A 19,274-nucleotide genomic window follows, 5' to 3' on the forward strand; every position below is an offset into this window, starting at 1 on the left:
CAGTCAGCGTTCAGTCAGTTCAGAACTTAGAAATATCTCTGGTGTGTGACAGACTTGAAATTGCTTATGAAACTTCTCCATGATTGTTCCTTCCACTAAGGCTACATGTCACTATCAAGTGAATTAAGTTGTGAAAAACCTCAATTTTTCTTAAATGTAGGTATTTAAGGTTAAAATGCTAAGCACTTTCCATGAATACACCCCACCTTGCCACTTTTGATATCTGGGAGGCAGTAAGCTTTTCCTGACACAATATACATAATAGAACCAAAACTTTATGGGGGAAATACCCACTTGAGGGAGTTTAACAAGGAAAGGCAGTGAGAGTTAAGACACTGCCTTATTAGGGAAACAAAGCATGCATGGGACAAGTAAAACTTTACAAAGAGAAAAAAAAGTGATATGGCATCTGTATGGCACATGCACAACTTTTCCAGCCACCTCTAATTTGCCCACTCTCAACTCAATGACATCGCTGAAAAGATTAAGCTCAACCTCCTGCCAAATGGACCCACTCTTTATAGAGTAGGACAATGATGGGAAATAGCATTTGGAGTAGAAAAAAACAGCAGATAATAATCCTTAGTTGTTTTTAATTTTGGGGGTGAATCACCCTCAATTTATTTCCAAATCTCTTCCGTCACCAGCTGTTCATTTCCTTACTTTGAAAATCACCAGATTAACACTGCCAAACACAGGTAGGAAATGACCCAAAAGGACAGTTCAGAGGTATCACATGGTAAGTGGCTGAGAAACTGGGAACAAGACAATCCTCAGAAAAGTCTTTTTTTCTGTCCCAGTAAAGGCACCAATGTGTGACCCTAAATCATGCTTTCATTATTCCAATCAGGTTATTTTTTATCAGTATGATTTTAGAAAAAGACATGAAGGATTATTTATTTCCTAGGAAATTCTGTCATCACCTTCCAAATAAGATATCCAAGTAGGTCTAACTGGAGAATTCATTTCAAGCCAAGAAATGAATACACTCCCTTTATCTCTCCTTTTTAATACTTCCACACTCCTTCTTTATGCCCTAAATCTTTCTTCTATACTAGGAATTTCAAAACAGAATAGCCAAACAGACATTTTATCATGATAAGAAATGTGATCTATTTAGATAGAAGCAGGCTAAAGCTCAATGACTCTCATTTGCCTCTCAATCCATCAGGGTCTTTAGATCCCCTGTAAAGTGTAAACTCACTATTTTATATGTATTTGAATTGGGTTAAGCTCAATAGGTTGTTGAACTCATATAGCCTCTAACTCCTGCTCAGGGTTGGAAGTAAGACGTTGGAGTTCAGATGTTTTCTCTAGGAACTACTCCAAAAAATAGTCAAATTATTGCAGAAAGGCTAAAGATAGAAGTTTCACGCTGTGCCTAACATCATCTTAAAAACACAAAAGCTGTCAACTTAACCACTTACATATGTCAGAATACCATTGCCCAACTTAACTATACTCTTCTCATTGGCCTCAGAATATGTCTATGCAGGCAGTAAAGTAGAAAAACTAAAAACCATCTACATAATTTGGGACAAACAAATGCTTTTTCATTTGAAACCTCCAGATAATTGAAATTACAGAAAGTGTTTGGCTATGTACTATTTTTCCCTCTACTCTGATTTTGTAAGTACAATCATAGATGTTTGCAACCAGTGAACGCTCAATGAGTGAGTGGTGCCCAACCTGGCGTTCACTGGACAGTAGGAAATTGTTGTCTTAACTTTTGGTTTAGTTAGTAAATTTGCAAATGAATCAAGATATTCTGGTATAACACAAATCCTCCTAAAACATACACACTGAATGTCAATTTATGACCAACGTCCCCACACTCAGTCATGCTAGATGACGGAACAGTATTAGGGGGCGATGAGGATGAAAGCTTGTCACAACTCCGTCTAGCGAGTCTCCCTCCTTCCACCCTCCACATCAGCTAAAATGAGTGAGCACCAACTCCTGACGGGCACGGTCAGCCTCGAAGTCCAGGGACTCCATGCCCTCACGCTCTTCCTCAGGGGGCTGCTCCATCATTGGAGAGGACCAAACATCCATGCCATGCTCCAAGGAGATATTGTGGAGAACACAACAAGCCAAAATGATGTGGCTGGACTTCTCCGGTGAGTACTGTAGTGCCCCCTTAGATCCATCCAGGCAGCGGAATCGGGAGCAAAGGGTTCGGAAAGTCTTCTCAATCACACTGTGAGTGGCAGAATGGGCCATATTATACCGATACTCGGCTGGAGTTTCAGGAATGTGAAGTGGGGTCATGAGCCAGGTTCGGAGAAAGAAGGAACTATCACCTGCGGAGAAGGGGCAAAGAAATCACAAATTTGTATTAAAAGTGGAATACAAACAAGAATGGGAATTCCAGGAACATATACTGAGAATGGATAAGAAAACTCAACAGCCTTTGGAGTCAAAACACACTAGTAAAAAAAAAAAACAAAAAGAAAATGCTGTATTAAAAAGAAAGCATGTCCAAAAGAAAAAACCAACCCAAATGTCTATCAACTGATGAATGGATACTAAAATGTGGTGTGTGTGTGTGTATATATATATATATATATATATATATATATATATATACACAATGGAATATTATTTACCCAGAATGAAGTTCTGATGCATGCAACAACATGGGATGAACCTTGGAAGACATCAAGTTGTGTGAAACAAACCAGACACAAAAGGACAAATATTGTATGATCTCACTGATATGAAATAATTAGAAAAAGCAAATGCATAGTTACAAACTAAAATACAGGTTACCAGGGGCTGGACTGGGGGTGGGGAATGGAAAGTTAATGCTTGAATTGTACAGAGTTTCTATTTGGGATGATGGAAAAGTTTTGGTAATGGATGGTGGTGATGGAAGCACAATATTATTAATTGTAACAAATGCCCCACACTAATCTATTGCAAGATATTAATAATAGGGTGGTATATGGGAGCTCAATATTTTATGCATGATTTTTCCAGAAACATATTACTTTTCTAAAAAAGAAAAAAAAGGCATGCTAGTGTCACGAGCAGAAAGAAACAAGTCTTGGTTAAGAATATTCTTGTTCAAGACCAAGAGAGAAAAAAGCTAATAGTTAAAGAAAGCCAAGTCTGAGTGAATAAAGAAGTATTTGCAAAGTCCCCTTGGGGGACTAGGCAGAAAGGAGGTGTGCTGGTTTGAAGGGAAGTATGCCCCCTAAGAAAAGCCATGTTTTAATATGGATCCCATTTCTTAAAGGTAGAATAGTCTCTATTCAATGCTGTGTATTTGGGACTGTGATGGGATCATCTCCCTGGTTGATGAGATTTGGTTAAGAATGGTTGTTAAACTGGATTAGGGGATGACATGTCTCCACCCATTTGAGTGGGTCTTGATTAGTTTCTGAAGTCCTATAAAAGAGGAAGTATTTTGGCGATTCAGAGAGACTCAGAGAGGGCAGAGAATGCTGCAACACTACAAAGCAGAGAGTCCACCAACCAGCGACCTTTGGAGATGAAGAAGGGAAATGCCTCCCGGGGAGCTTCATGAAACCAGAAGCCAGGAGAGTAAGCTAGCAGATGACGCTGTGTCTGCCATGTGCCCTTCCAGCTGAGAGAGAAGCCCTGACTGCGTTCGCCATGTGCCTTTCCAGATGAGAGAGAAACCCTGAACTTCATCGGCCATCTTGAACCAAGGTATCTTTTCCCTGGATGCCTGTGACTGGACATTTCTATAGACTTGTTGTAATTGGGACATTTTCTTGGCCTTAGAACTGTAAACTAGCAACTCATTAAATTCCCCTTTTTAAAAGCCATTTCGTTTCTGGTATATTGCATTCCAGCAGCTAGCAAACTAGAACAGATTTTGGTACCAGGAGTGGGGTGCTGCTGCTGCAGTTCGCAAATACCAAATATGTTGGAACAGCTTTTTAAATGGATAAAGGGAATATTTTGGAAGAGTTGTGAGAAGCTTGATAGAGAAGGCCTAGAATGCTTTGGAGAGACTGTTGGTAGAAATGTGGACTCTAAAGATACCTCTGATGAGGCCTTAGACAGAAATGAGGCACGTGTTATTGCAAACTGGAAGGAAGGTGATCCTTGTTTTAAAATGGCAGATAATCTGGCAAAGTTGACTAATGGTATTGGCTGGAAGGCAGATTTTAAAAGCCATGAACTTGGATATTTAGCAGAAGAGATCTCCAAATTAAATGTTGAAAGTGCAGTCTGGTTTCTCCTTGCAGCTTATAGTGAAATGCGACAGGAAAGAGATAAGCTGAAAACTGAACTCTTGAGTAAAAAGAAACCAGAAATTGAGGTCCCAGAAAATTCTGGGCCTACAGAAAGGGAGACTACAGAGTATAGTGTGGATTTCACCAAATGTGGAACCAGCCAGCCATTTCAGAGAAAGTCAGGATTGGACATGGAGTTATCCAGGAAAGATTTGTGGAAACTCCTTATATCTAATGGGCATGATCCAGGGCTACTGCATAGAAAGCCAACGAGAGTGCTGTGGGACCTGTATAAACAGAGCTGCTGCCAGTCTGGACTGAGGGGTTCAGAGAAGGGACACATTGGAGGAAAAATAACTTCAGAGGCAAAACCGTGGAAGCTGAGGTCTGAAGTCAAGAAGCCTCGGGCCAGGAGAGTGGACCCACCCAAGCCCGTGGAGAGGGTGAATTTGCCCCAAAGGCAGAGAATGGGCCTTCCACCTCATTGCAGTGGAAGAGTAATGCCGCCTCAGGCCTTGGAGAGCGTGAAGCACGTTTCTTGGGGTTGGGGGAGAGCCTGGCTGCCACCACATGGAGGGGCTGAGCGTGTGTCCCAGAGATGGCAGAGAGCCCGGGTGTGGCCCCGATGCTTGGAGAGGTGGAGCCGAGAGAAAGGTGGTCTCCCCAATATCCCCCAAGGTTGCATTCAGAGAGAGGCAGGCGTAGGCATTTGGAAAGGGTGGGACTGCCACTTTCTAAAGCCCTGAGGATAAATGACTCTCAGACTTTGAACTCTAATGGACTTTGCCCTGCGGGTTTTGAAACTGTATGGGTCCGGTGACCCCTGTGTTCCTTCCTCCCTATGAAAATGTGTATATGTATCCTACGAATGTTCCTCCTTTGTATGTTGGCAGCAAATAACTTGTTATGAGTTTTCAAAGGTCCAGAACAAATGGAGAGAATTTTGCCTTAGGACAGACCATGCCTGTAACTGACTTGATGAGATTTTATACTGTCTCTAATTTTTTACTTCATTGTATTGCTACTGATAGGTTTAAGGATTTCTGATATTGTTGTGAAGTTAGTGTATTTTGTATTTGGGAAAAACATGTCTTTTTTAGGGGCCAGAGGGTGGAATGTGCTGGTTTGAAGGGAAGTATGCCCCCTAAGAAAAGCCATGTTTTAATATGGATCCCATTTCTTAAAGGTAGAATAGTCTCTATTCAATGCTGTGTATTTGGGACTGTGATGGGATCATCTCCCTGGTTGATGAGATTTGGTTAAGAATGGTTGTTAAACTGGATTAGGGGATGACATGTCTCCACCCATTTGAGTGGGTCTTGATTAGTTTCTGAAGTCCTATAAAAGAGGAAGTATTTTGGCGATTCAGAGAGACTCAGAGAGGGCAGAGAATGCTGCAACACTACAAAGCAGAGAGTCCACCAACCAGCGACCTTTGGAGATGAAGAAGGGAAATGCCTCCCGGGGAGCTTCATGAAACCAGAAGCCAGGAGAGTAAGCTAGCAGATGACGCTGTGTCTGCCATGTGCCCTTCCAGCTGAGAGAGAAGCCCTGACTGCGTTCGCCATGTGCCTTTCCAGATGAGAGAGAAACCCTGAACTTCATCGGCCATCTTGAACCAAGGTATCTTTTCCCTGGATGCCTGTGACTGGACATTTCTATAGACTTGTTGTAATTGGGACATTTTCTTGGCCTTAGAACTGTAAACTAGCAACTCATTAAATTCCCCTTTTTAAAAGCCATTTCGTTTCTGGTATATTGCATTCCAGCAGCTAGCAAACTAGAACAGGAGGAAATATTCAACTTCCCCATTTTGGAGAATTTCTGATATTCTTGCAAGCAGTGGAGACAACCAAACCAATAGGCTGAGCCCTCAATCTTGGGGTTCACCACTATGAAAATATTCCTACAAAGGACAGGCTAAGCCTACTTAAAATTATGCCTAAGAGACACCCCCAGAGAACCTCTTCTGTTGTTCAGATGTGGCCTCTCTAAGTCAACTCAGCAGGTGAACTCACTGCCCTCCCTCCTGCATAGGACATGACTCCCAGGGGTGCAAATCTCCCTGGCAATGTGGGATAGAACTCCTGAGATTCACCAGGACCCTGCATCATGGGATTGAGAAAGGCTTCTTGATTAAAAGGGGGAAGAGAGAAATGAGACAAAATAAATTTTCAGTGGCTGAGAGATTTCTGACAGAGTCGAGAGGTTATCCTGGAGGTTATTCTTTTTTTTTTTAATTTATTTATTAATTTAAAAAATTTAACAAACGAAATATACTGGAGGTTACTCTTGTGCATTATATAGATATTCCTTTTGAGTTTATGGTGTATTGGAGTGACTGGAGGGAAGTACCTCCAGAAACTGTTGAGCTGTGTTCCAGTAGCCTTGATTCTTAATCATGATTGTATAAAGATATAATGTTTACAATGTGACTGTGTGATTGTGAAAACCTTGTTTCTGATGTGCCTTTTACCCAGGGTATGGACAGATGAGTAAAAAAGTATAGATAAATAAATAAATAAATAATAGGAGGGAGGGTAAAATAAATACTAGTAGTCCATGAGAGAGAGGGGTGAAGGATATGGAATGTATGAGCTTTTGCATTTTTTCTTTTTATTTCTTTTTCTGGAGTGATGCAAATATTCTAAAAATGATGATGAACACAACTATTTGATGACACTGTGAGCCACTGATTGTGTACCACGTATGGGCTGTATGCATGTGAAGATCTGTCAATAAAAACGTTAAAAATAATAAAAAAAGAAAGCTAAGTCTGAAGGAATGTAGAGAGGAGGTGAAGGCATTGGAAGAAAGAAAATCCCTGGCTTAGTAGAAACTATCACATAGTAAGCTTCTAAATTTTTGAAGAGTGAGAGAGCAAGAAAGCTAAAGAGAATTCTCCCAGGAGATCTCAAGACACTTATTAGGAAAATTTCTGACTTCACCATTAAAATTTCAGATCTGCTTCCCACTACGTGGGACATGCCTTTCAGAGATGTAAGTCTGCCTGGCAATGTGGGACATGACTCCCAGGGATGAGCGTGGCCTGGCACCCTAGGATTGAGGCTGCCTTCTTGACCACAGGGTATAAAACAAATGTAACAAAATAAGGTTTTAGTGGCTAAGAGATTTCAAATAGAGTTGAGAGGTTATTCTGGAGGTTACTCTTTGTGGTAGTTAGATTCAGTTGTCAACTTGGCCAGGTGAAGGCACCTAGTTCTGGTGCTGTGGAGGTGAGCCAATGGTACGTGAACCTCATCTGTTGCTGATTACATCTATAGTCGGCTAGGAGGTGTGCCTGCTGCAATGAATGACATTTGACTTAATTGGCTGATGCTTAAACAAGAGAGCACAACATAGCACAGCCCAAGCAGCTCAGCATACCTCATCTCAGCACTCGCAACTCAGCCCAGGCCTTTGAGATGCAGAAAGGAATCACCCCAGGGAAAGTTGTTGGAACTCAGAGGCCTGGAGAGAAGGCCAGCAGAGACCACCCTGAGCCTTCCCACTTAAGAAAGAACCTCAGATGAAAGTTAGCTGCCTTTCCTCTGAAGAACTAACAAAATAAATCCCCTTTTATTAAAAGCCAATCCATCTCTGGTGTGTTGCACTCCGGCAGCTAGCAAACTAGAACACTCTTATGCAAGCTTCAGCCAGATATTACAAATTGCCATGGTATGCCAAGACCCAACCACAGTATTCCTGAAAACCCTAAAGAAAACCCAGGGCTTTAAGACTCTATAAAAAATTTTACTTATTAAGTTTATTTTTCAGAAACTTAAAACCTCCAGATTGTTCCTATACCAGATAAGCCCTGAAACTTAGAGGTATTAATCTCTCCCTGAACATCAAACAGTTGCATTTCTCTACCATATAATGACAATACCCCTTTTCAACAAGAAGTTAGAATGGTCATTGTCCAAATATCCCTGAAGACTGAGAGAATGATCAAATGAGAGGGAGGAGTTATAACAGAGAAATTAGGATTTAACAAAAGACTATGACTACTGAATCATTATATAGATATTTCTTTTTAGTTTCTATTGCATTAGAGCAGCCAGAAGGAAATTACTGAAATTATAAAACTGTAAACCATACCATACTTTGAAATATGCTCTATAACCACTTGTTAAACTAAACTTTGAAATTGATCACTTCTCTGTATATATGTTTTGTTTCACAATAAAAAATGTTTTAAAAATAATGAGATGAAGTCCCAGCATTTGTGGCAGAGGTCAGGACTCAGGTGTTCTGTCTTTCCATTTATTATACTCACCAGAACCACACCTTTTTCTGTAACAGAGGAACCAGTAGAATTCCATACTATCAAGGAGAGCATAAACATAATGATGCAAATAGTAATGGTGAGTGATAAGTTAAATAGGAAGTCAATTAAAACAATATACACAAGGCATTTCCTTATGTGACTTCCCTATGGAATGATCCTGGGAAATGATGAAAATAAAAAACAAAACTGGGCTGCAATGTCCTAATACAACAAACAAGTACAATGCTTCTACAGTATTTAATCATCATGACTCACTCTCTGGCAGATGAAGTGTCTCACACACAGGCACAACTCTTAGAAATCTAAGATGGATGGGCACTAGAAGTATCTACTTGCACAACTGCCATGCTCCTAACATATCATCAATTTCAGTGAATAATTACAGAATAATTACAGTCCAAAGTGGGGTAGACACTGTTCCAAACATACAGGACTCCTTTCTATGAGGCTACATTTCTAAGAACTGAATTACCTTTAAATACTAAGTCTCACTGTCAACAAAATTTTCAAGTTTTATATTTAGCTAACTCATCTTTTCCTAAGAATATCTATTCTCTCTAATTGAACCCATCCCTATTAAATCCCTATTAAATACTGAATTTAAGAAACTGATCTTACATTTACAGAACTAAATTTCTCTACTCTATTTCCTTTGCTACGCAATTTTCATCAGTCCAAGACCTGCCTGACCATCAAAATTGGGATAGTCAGTTGGTACACATTTCATTCTGGTCCTAGAAACCAGGGTTGAAACTAGCTCCTCCACTGGCTCACTGGGTGCCCCCAAGTGTTTCAACTTCACTGCGGTTCAGACTTTCCTTGTATAAAATGAGGCTATTAACATCATCCCTCTCTTATTTCACAGTTTTTGTGTTGTAAATATTTTTCAGATAGATGTAAAGCACCGAATTCCTCAGAAAAACTACTAAAAACTAATTGTTTTATGTTCTCATATATTGTGTTTTTCTTATTTCTTTACCTAGAGGGCTAGAAGCACGGGTATGGACCTAAAACTCCACTGGCTCCCAGGATGAAAAAATAATATCCATGTTTTATTGAATACCTACTATGCGGTAGGCACTGTGCTAGGTGCTTTTAAAATATTATCTTTTATTACCCACGTTTCAACTCTGTAAGGCTAGATATTATTGAACTTATTTTACCAATAAGAAGACCAAAAGATACGTTAGGCAGTCTCTGATCTGGCAGACAAAGGAAGGGCCTAGCCAGTCAATGCTAATTTTCAGGCTCAGAGTCACTAAAACAATGATGTAATGTTGTAGGAGAGAGAAAGATAAACATTTAAGATGAACACCAAAGCACAGATATGTTAAATGATATTGTGATACTGGTTAAAGTTTCTCTAAGAAATGGAATAGGTCTTAAGTGGGGAGACATACAGGACAATCTAGGTAATGCAAAAACTTCAGTAAAATGCTCTAGCCTATCAATTGGTTATAATCAATGCATCACTGGAAGACAGACGCTCAGGAGAGGATTAAGATCAGAATTGCTAAACGGATTACAATTGCTTACATGATCAGTCATTCAGAAGATGTCTTGATAGATTTTACCCAAAGCTGCTTAACTAGGCTAAGAGCTGACAAAATAAGAATTTAGGCTGAATTCTTTGCCTAGGGATTAGGTCATGCAGCCTAAAGGGACAGATGAGAATGGGGATGAAGGGATAACACCTTAGGTGAAAAGATGCAAAAGGATAAGGTAGAATCATAGCTAGTTCTAGGTGTGGCTTCTCTTCTATCCTATCCCACAAATCCAATAGTGTTCTTTGGATAAAATCAGCCATCTTTTTTTTTTTTCTTTAACAGCCTGTCATAATTCTATGAATCTCTGCGCACATTACGCCATTGTCCACACATCTTTAAGAGACCAATGCTTTACCTTGTGTCTGATGCTCCTTTCATCTACCATATCAACAAAAGAGTAGAACATATGGAATAAAAATAAATAATAGGGGGAACCAACGTTAAAATAAATTTAGTTTGAAATGCTAGTGGTAAATGAAAGCGAGGGGTAAGGGGTATGGTATGTATAACTTTTTTTCTCTATTATTGTTTTATTTCTTTTTCTGTTGTCTTTTTATTTCTTTTTCTAAATCGATGCAAATGTTCTAAGAAATGATGAATATGCAACTATGTCATGATATTAAGAATTACTGATTATATGTGTAGAATGGAATGATATCTTATTGTTTTGTTTGTTTGTTGTTAATTTTTTTTAATTAATAAAAAGAACGAAAAAAAAAAAGAGACCAATGTTTTAAACTTGCCTAATCACACAAATCATTCAGGGTATCTACTAAAAGTGGATGTCTAAGTCCCTTAAGGGGCTGGAGAAAATATATGGAACTATTAAACTTCACTACCTGGGAAATCCATGATACTTTCAAACATTAGGGACCCCCAAGTTAATAGGCCAAGCCCTTGATCTTCAGCTTGCTCTTATGAAACGTATCCACAATGGAGAAGAGAACCTCTTCCGTTGCTCAGATGAGGCTTCTCTCTCTCTAAGCCCAACTCCGCTAATAAAATAATTACCCTCCCCCCTACATGGAACATGACAACAAGGGATGTAAGTCTTCCTGGCAATGCGGGACATGACTCCCAGGTATGAGCCTGGCCCTGGAACTGTGGGATCGACAAGTGCCTATATGAGCAAAAGGGGGTAAAGAAATGTTACAAAGTAAAGTATCAGAGGTCAAGAGATTTCAATTAAAGTTGAGAAGCTTTTTCGGAGGTTGTTCTTATGCAAGCTTCAGCTAGATATTGCTAATTGTCATGACATACTAAGCTCCAAACACCATATTCCTGTAAACCCTAAAGAATACCCAGGGCTCTGAGACTATAAAATTTTCACTCACTAAATTTACCTTTCAGAAACCTATAACCACTGGATGGTTTCTGGGTCAGATAAGCCCTGAAACCCCGAGTTACCAGTCTCCTCAAGAGCATCAACCAGTTGTATCCCCCTAAACCACAGTGTCGACACCTATTTTCAATACAGAGAAGTTAGAATGGCAATTGCCCAAATATTCCTAAAGAGTGGGAGAAGTATCAAAGAAGAAGGAGGAGTTGTATCAGAGAAGATAACATTTAACAATGAGTATGACTACTGAATCATTATACTGTTTTCTTTTTAGTCTGCAGCGCCTTAGAGTAGCTAGAAAGAAACCCTGGAAATTGTGGAACTGTAACCTATATCACACTTTGAAATTAGTTCTAAAATACTTGTTAAAATGTGCTTTGAAATTTATCATTTTGTACATATATTTCACAATAAAAAGTTAAAAAAAAATAATAAAATGCAAAAAAAATCATTAAACCATTTTATGTGTGAAAAATTAGAATGCATCTGTGCTGGTTTGAATCTGTGGTGGACCCCAGAAAAACCACGTCCTTTAATCCTCATTCAATATTGCTGGGTGGGAGCATTTTGATTGTTCCCATGGAGATGTGACCCACCCGATTGTGGGTGGTAACTTTCAATTAGATGATTTCCATGGAAGTGTGTTTCCACGCATTGAAGGTGGAGTTGCTTACTGGAATTCTTTAAAAGAAGAAACATTTTGGAGAGAGTCTCTTTCTGTAGAGCCAGGAGAAAGCCAGCAGACACCGCCATGTTCGCCATGTGCCCTTGTAGCTGAGAGAGAAACGTTGAACTTCATCAGCCTCCTTGAACCAAGGTATCTTTCCCTGGATACCTTATATTGGACATTTCTGTAGACTTGTTTTAATTGGGACATTTTCTCAGCCTTAGAACTTTAAACTTGTAACTTATTAAATTCCCCCTTTTAAAAGCCATTCTGCTTCTGGTAATTTGCATTCTGGCAGCTAGCAAACGAGAACAGCATCTTTTCTGCAAATTAAAGACAGATTGGGAAGAGAAGGTAAGAGCAAGAAAGTTACTTGCTCATCAAATTAAAAAATAAGAACTCTATATAAAAAAATAAAACAATATAAAAGAAAAGAAAAGAAAATGGATGTCTAAGCTCTTTCCTTAAAGATTCTCATTCTCTAGGTTTAAGTTGGGCCTAGTAATGTACATATTTAATAAATTCCCCCGATGATTCTTTTGAGTTGGAAAGTTTGTGAGACACTGTACTTGTTCAGGGGTCTTCACACTAGTTTTCCTGTAGAGCTCATAGAGACCATAAGGGAGATAAGCTGGTACTGATAGTACTCCAGGAACCAATTTCTACTTCCTCAACTTCCGTAAGTCCTCTTTCCTATTAGCATCCACAGTGCTGGTACCAAATAGGACTTAACAAACGTCTGTTAAATGTTGTTATAATCTCTCTACTTCCACGCTTTCCAGAAAAAAGGAAATCAGATAAGTAAATAAAACTTTTTCAGAGTTTTTACTTATTTTCAACTATGTCCCATAATAAACTACTTTTTCTTATGATGTATTTTTTTTAATTGTGCAAAATAACATCTATACAAAAAAGCAACAAATTTCAAAGCACACCACAACAATTAGTTATAGAACAGATTTCAGAGTTTGGTATTGGTTACAGTTACACAATTTTAGGTTTTTCCTTTTAGCTGATCCAAGATATTGGAGATTAAAAGAAATATCAACATAATGATTCAGCAGTCATATTTATCTATTAAATCCTATCTTCTCTATTACACCTCCTTTGATTTTCTCCCAGTCTTTAGGGGTATTTGGGCTATGGCCATTCTAACTTTCTCACTTTCAATGGGCTGTCAATAATATGGGACAGGAGGATGGAACTAGCAGATGTTCTGGAGAGGCTGGCTCCTCTACATTTCAGGACTTATCTGGCCCTCATCCGGAGGTTGTAGGTTTTGGAAACTTACCCTAGTGCATGGAACCTTTGTCAAATCTGCGATAAAGCCCTAGGTGTTCTTTAGGCTTGGCAGGAATAGTTTTGGTTGGGGTCTGGCAAGCCATGATAAATAGCAATATTTAGCTGAAGCAAGTGTAGGCTCCAGGATAGCCTCTCGAATCTATTTGACCTCTCTCGGCAACTGATACCTTATTTATTACAATTCATTTCTCCTTTTTGGTCAGAAAGTCATCATCAATCCTATGGTGCCAGTACCAGGCTCATCCCTGGGAGCCACCTTCCATGTAATAAACTACTTTAAAACCATAATTCCAAATGAAGCTGGTTTACAAAGTGTGAGGAAAAAAAAATTAGTAATTTCTACATGACAAAGTTCTTAACAAAAGGATTATTTGTCAGAGTAACTCATATGATCTAATTGAAAAACTTGAACCTTGGTTTGCTTATTTCAAAAATGGGAATGATGATACCTGACAGTTGCATCCAGGGTCAAGAAACACTGTATATAAAACTCTTAGCACACTGTTCAGGAAATGGTAGCAACTGTCATTATAATGACCAAGGTCTACTTTAATATCTACTTCCCTATGACCCCTCTCCAGCAATATTCATCTTTTCCTTTTCTGATTTCCTCCAGCAATTATATGCCAATTTACATGAGGTATTTGATGTTTTGCTACCTTGCAGCACAGCTGTTTTACTATTGTATTATTAAGTATTACTTCTTCAGCAAAGTTAGAAACTTCTTTAAATAAAAGAAACCGTGTTTTCTACTGGGCAATGCCAAGCACATAATACATATTGATAACTGTATCTTGGGAAACTCGGACAACACATAAATGATTCCTAGTCTTCTCAGAGGAACAGCCTTATCTCTCTAATCTTCTCTGATCCTAACCAATGTGCAGTATCATTCAAACACTCAAAAATGATACAGAGAAACTTCAGTCCACAAGCATTGTTCCTATGATTGGGCAGACAATGATTTTAATAGAATTAGTATTTTCAGATTTACCAAAACTGTATTTTTCTGCTTGTTTTTTACTTGACAAATTCATTTCGGCCCTGCCTATTCAAACATTAATATTCTAATATTTCCTGAATGTTATACAATTTATTTCTCAGTATTTGCAATTTGAAGAAGTATTTGATTATCAAAGTTCTTACGAAAATGTAGTGAGTCTAACCACACTAATGCAATATGTTAATAACAGACAAAACTATGTGAGATGGGGTCTATGGGAATGCTGTACTTTCTGCACGATTTTTCTGTAAACCTACAACTGGTCTAAAAAACAAACAAACATAAATAAATAAGAAATTTAAAAATGAAACAAGGACTAATAATACTGGAAGTAGTCATTAAGGTTTAAGTAGAATGAAGGGACACTAGAAGATGGAATATGCTGATTTCACACTTTAAATCAAATGGCAAGGAAGGTATGGGAACTGTAGATAGAAACAATGATACGCCCTGATAGTACTTTTTTTTTTTTGTGGAGTGCTTTGAAATTTATTGCTTTTTTGTATATATGTTATTTTTTACAATTTAAGAAAAAGCCAACAACCAGCTAAATAAAAAAAAAAAAAAAAAAAGAAAGAAAGAAAAAAGAAAAAACCTGCCTGAAAGAGTTCAAGAGTTCTCAAACTCTCCTATGCCACGCCGAAGGAACCAGACCTTTGAACAACCCCCACTGGCCAAAGGCTGGTGGTGAAATGAGACCAGCTCAGGTCTGATGAGCAACTGGCACAGGCGTACATTCATGCAGGGCTAGAGGTGCCAATCTGGGGCTTCACTGGCCCCAGATATATTTTGTTTGACCTGCATGGAATTTTTAAAAATTTTGAGACTTCACATTTTAAAAGTTGGGAGAGTCACAGTAATAGCTGGATTTCCGTTTTCTGAATAATCAGAGGATCTGGCCCTTCCTGACCTGTATTCTTACATGACAATAATCAGCTGACTGAAGCTGAGTAGTGCTGTCCCAAGTTTGCCACTTCATTTGCAACCTGCTTCTCTTGTCCACTTTCTTATATGAATCCCGAAGGTGCTTAAGTTTGCAAGCACTGATGTAGTTAAAAAATATTTACTGAGCACTTTTTTAGGTAAAGAACTCTGATGCTACAGATTTATGCTCCTTTCAGGAATACAGACGGTGTCATCACCTGTTGGATGAGGCTGTGTGTACACAGTGGCCTGGATGCTCACTAGTGGAGAGAGCTGGCCTCCCTCCATGGTAGCTGGAGTTCAACTGGGTTTGCCATTGGTCAGCTCCCTTTGTTGTTGCTGAGAATACCATTACCGCTGAGAATTGGACACCTACAAAAAGTTACTTGTGAGGCTGTCAGGCTCTGGTGTGGCTGATGCTGCATTTCAAATAAAGTCAGGAGAGAACAGGAGAGGCAGCGTTTTCTCATTTGCTGATGATAGTACTTTAGTACTTTAATGATAGTACTTTAATAAATTAATGCCCTGATAGTACTTTAATAAATTAATTTCCAGATTCAAAACTCCAGTTTCCTGATGTCTAGAAACACAGAGGAGCTTCTTGAGAAGCACTCTAGCCCACAGCCATTCCACTCCTAAGAAATGTTCAGGAGCCTAGCTCAGTATTTAATTTGTAAGCGTAGCTCAGTAATTAATTTTTGCTCCACCACTCAGCTGAATGACCTTGGGAAAGTGGCTTAAATTTTCTGTACTGGGTGGGCCACGGTGGCTCAACAGGCAGGAATGCTTGCCTGCAATGCCAGAGGACCCGGGTTCGATTCCCGGTGCCTGCCCATGTAAAAATTTAAAAAAATAAAAAAAATTTTCTGTACTCAGTTGCCTCTCCTGAAAAAAATATTGACAATTAGTATCTAACTCTTAAGTTTTTTTTTGACAAGGATTAAAGGGATAATCCATGTAAAGTACTTAAGACATTGCCTGACAAATTGTAAGAGCTCAGTAAGCGTTAGCTTGGTTGCTAGGGTGCCAAAGCAGAGTTTCATAATATTTCGTTACTCCCACATGTGGGAAAAGTAGCTAGATTAGACACTTGCAAAGCAAACTTTCCTGTGTTTTTTGGCGAAAGGAATTTGAAAGTTCAAACTAGGCATGAGGTAGGATTAAGATGAAGGCCCAGCAGGGTGGAGAGAAACGGGAGGTGAAGGCAGGACAGGCAGATAGGAAAGCTGGTCAGATACAACTGCCTGGATCACAGTGTGCAGTAGCAACAACTCAAGAAAATCAGTAGGTTCCAAGGTAGTACACATGATACTTTGGTAGTGCTAAACCACTCACTCTGCAGCAGTCTCTTCCCACTTGGAGCAGAAGTTTCTCTTTCAATGTGCCAATAAGCACGTCAAAGAGAAATATTTTCTGAGAATCCACTACATATTAAGAACTGTGCTATGAGCATGTGAAGTACAGATATAATTTAGTGGTCCTAGAAAAGAGATTTTCCAATCCTAGATTTATCTTTTCATCTCGCACATCAAATATAATATATAAGATAACTCTTCCACTGTTTGTTTATTTAATGGTAGTACTTAAAACAAACAAACTAGCAAAACCAAATTAATCTGCCAGGCTCAAGGGTTTATCACTGTTAACTAACTGTATCCTCCATAGCTGGACAGTCATCTCAGTTCACACTGCTCACATTAAATGGATTCCTGTCCTACTCCCTATCACTAAGGAAGGCTTTCCAATTTATCTTAAAAAAACCTGTATGTAGGGGAGTTGGAGAGACCTGTGAAGTGAGTTCCTATAATAAGAACTGTGTAAGTACCCTAATATAAATTTTCATATAGATATCACGGTGACAGTCACCAAGTGCAAAAATATCTTATGTATTTGCACAATATTTTATATGGAATTTTCATACAGATTACCTAATCTTGACAATAGGTACTACTGCTGTTGGCATTATTTTCACCATTTTACAGATTAAGGCTCCCGGAGCAGCTAGAAGGAAAAATGTGAGATGATGATATGGTAGCCCATGAGAAACTCGGGGATCTGTCCTGTAACTACTTTTAAAAGACTGCTATGAAACCAGCTTTTTTTTTTTTGCTTTGTATATATGTTATATTATACAATAAAAAAAGTTTTTAAAAAATTAAGGCTCAGAATTCTCACCTGAGGTTTCAAAAAAAATATGATAGGACTGAGACTCAGTTTTATAGACCCCCAAATATCATACTACTCTGCTACATAATTTTTTTGTCTCTAAAATGAAGTAAATACACTTGCAAACTTACCAAGCAGCCAGCTATCTTTGCGCATCCTAGTTTCAAACTGATTACAGAGAGAAGACTGCTGTAGTACAGCACAGTCCTGTAGGCTGCCTGGCCAGTTTGTCTCCACGGTCATTACTGCCCCTCTGATGTCACACACCATCAGGCAGTTTAAAGAATGTAGACCTTTGCGGTTCACATAGGAGAGGTCTTCAGCATTTGGTGCCTTGATTGCCACATGGATGCAGTCAACCACCCCTATCACTCCCGGCATTCCTGCCAACCCATAGAATTCATCCTTCAGAGCCTGCACGGACGCATCATCAACTGGAAAGTGAATGAACTGTGAGGCCCTTTCCACAAGTGCTTCAGTGACGTTGGCAACACAACGACTCATCGAGGCCTGACTGATTCCAATAGCATCTCCCATACGAGTCTGGAAGGAACCTGAGGTATAGAAGCCCAGTGCTGCAAGGATCTGTGTCTCTGGGCTAATAGCCCTGGATCGCTGAGTAGGTCTAGAAAGACTTGCCCCCAAGAGCTCCACCAAGTAATAAATGAACTGCCGTGGAAACCCATACATGGACATCAAGTATTCATCAGTCACATCATCCAGCTTAAACCGGTCCAATGTCCGATGACCTCGGCCATATAGCAAGAGATCACAGTCAAGCACTGTTATTGGTATAGCCATGGTAAATGTGAATCTTGTCTCTCCTTTCCTCTGCTGCTTTTTCTGAACTCTTCCCAGTGACGTTATTGGTGCAGGAAGATATTTAAGGAAGTGTCAGAATTAAAGTTAAATGGCTCTGGCATTTATAATCTTCTCTCTGTAAAGATTAAAAGAAAAAAAAAATTAGAAACCTACCATGGCCTGAAAGAAGTGACTCCAAAGGCTACAGCAGCCCATTTTTTGCAAATTTTTATTCTATTCAATCATAAGGTTCTGTATCTAGAATTCTGGGGTTTTCTCCACTAACGCAGGACTGAGACAGACTTGTTCTTGTTTGATGGTTACTGGGAGTTTAATCTCGGTGGCTCTTTTAACGTCTGGCATTTCAACTGAGAACTGCTCAAGATTAATGGAGGTGATGGCAAAATTAGTCAAAAGGTAAAGGAGGTCTCCGCCTAAATATACAGGCCTCGAAGCAACTGACACAAGTCCTAGGCAGGAAATAATCGCTGAAAGTTTCATTATCCAAAGGCTTCGGCTTCCCCTGATATGTCCTGGACGGACTGGGGGGGAGGGGAAGGAGGGCGTTTAAACCAGTCTAACAAGGGAGGGTGGGATACAGCAAACAAACGAACAAACAAACAAAACGCACACGACGCGGGTGAGTGGACGTGGACTTCGTGCTATCAAAGCAGGTTCTTCCTTCACCCCAAGAAATCCAAGTCGTAAGGCTGCGAGCTAGGACGACGGGACGACGGGACAGGTCGCAAGGAAGGCGCGAAAGAGGAAGGGAGAGCAGGGTTGGGAGGCGACTCCGCAGCTTTTCCCGGGCGCCTCAGAGATGGGTACAGAAGTCTAATGCATCGGCCACTCGAGGCCTGCCAAAGCCCGTCACCCACCTCTCCGCGGCGGGCAGATGACCAGGCTCCTCCCCACCCACCCGGCCGGCCCCACGGGGCCTCCCCCGGAACAGGCGGCCGCCCAGAAGCCGCCACGGCGCGCCCCGCCGGCACCGCCCTCTCGCGTCAGCTCCCAGCCCCCGCC

The 19,274-nt window shown here is 39.9% G+C and overlaps 1 protein-coding gene across 2 annotated transcripts; it reads right to left on the reverse strand.

Moving 5' to 3' along the window:
• Positions 1-586: 586 nt before the first annotated feature.
• On the reverse strand, positions 587-19,250 carry HARBI1 (harbinger transposase derived 1). Of its 2 annotated transcripts, none has more exons than XM_077114585.1 (3): positions 19,130-19,250; positions 17,582-18,387; positions 587-2,303 (listed from the first exon to the last, which is right to left on the reverse strand). In XM_077114585.1, the coding sequence occupies exons 2-3, from the start codon at positions 18,249-18,251 to the stop codon at positions 1,933-1,935; spliced, it is 1,041 nt and encodes a 346-aa protein (XP_076970700.1). In that variant the 5' UTR covers positions 18,252-18,387; positions 19,130-19,250; the 3' UTR covers positions 587-1,932. The 2 variants fall into 2 exon arrangements, with proteins under 2 accessions (XP_076970700.1, XP_076970699.1); XM_077114584.1 differs by having other exon boundaries at positions 18,883-19,184.
• Between the last annotated feature and the right edge of the window lie 24 nt (positions 19,251-19,274).

Source organism: Tamandua tetradactyla, chromosome 8 (genome assembly GCF_023851605.1).
Source record: "Tamandua tetradactyla isolate mTamTet1 chromosome 8, mTamTet1.pri, whole genome shotgun sequence".
Lineage (NCBI taxonomy): Eukaryota > Metazoa > Chordata > Mammalia > Pilosa > Myrmecophagidae > Tamandua > Tamandua tetradactyla.

Coding starts and splice junctions, on each gene's coding strand:
- HARBI1 (XM_077114585.1), bottom strand. CDS start 18,251: ATGGCTATACCAATAACAGTGCTTGACTGTGATCTCTTGCTATATGGC. Junction 2,304..17,581: donor CAAAGATAGCTGGCTGCTTG/GTAAGTTTGCAA, acceptor CCTTCTCCGCAG/GTGATAGTTCCTTCTTTCTC.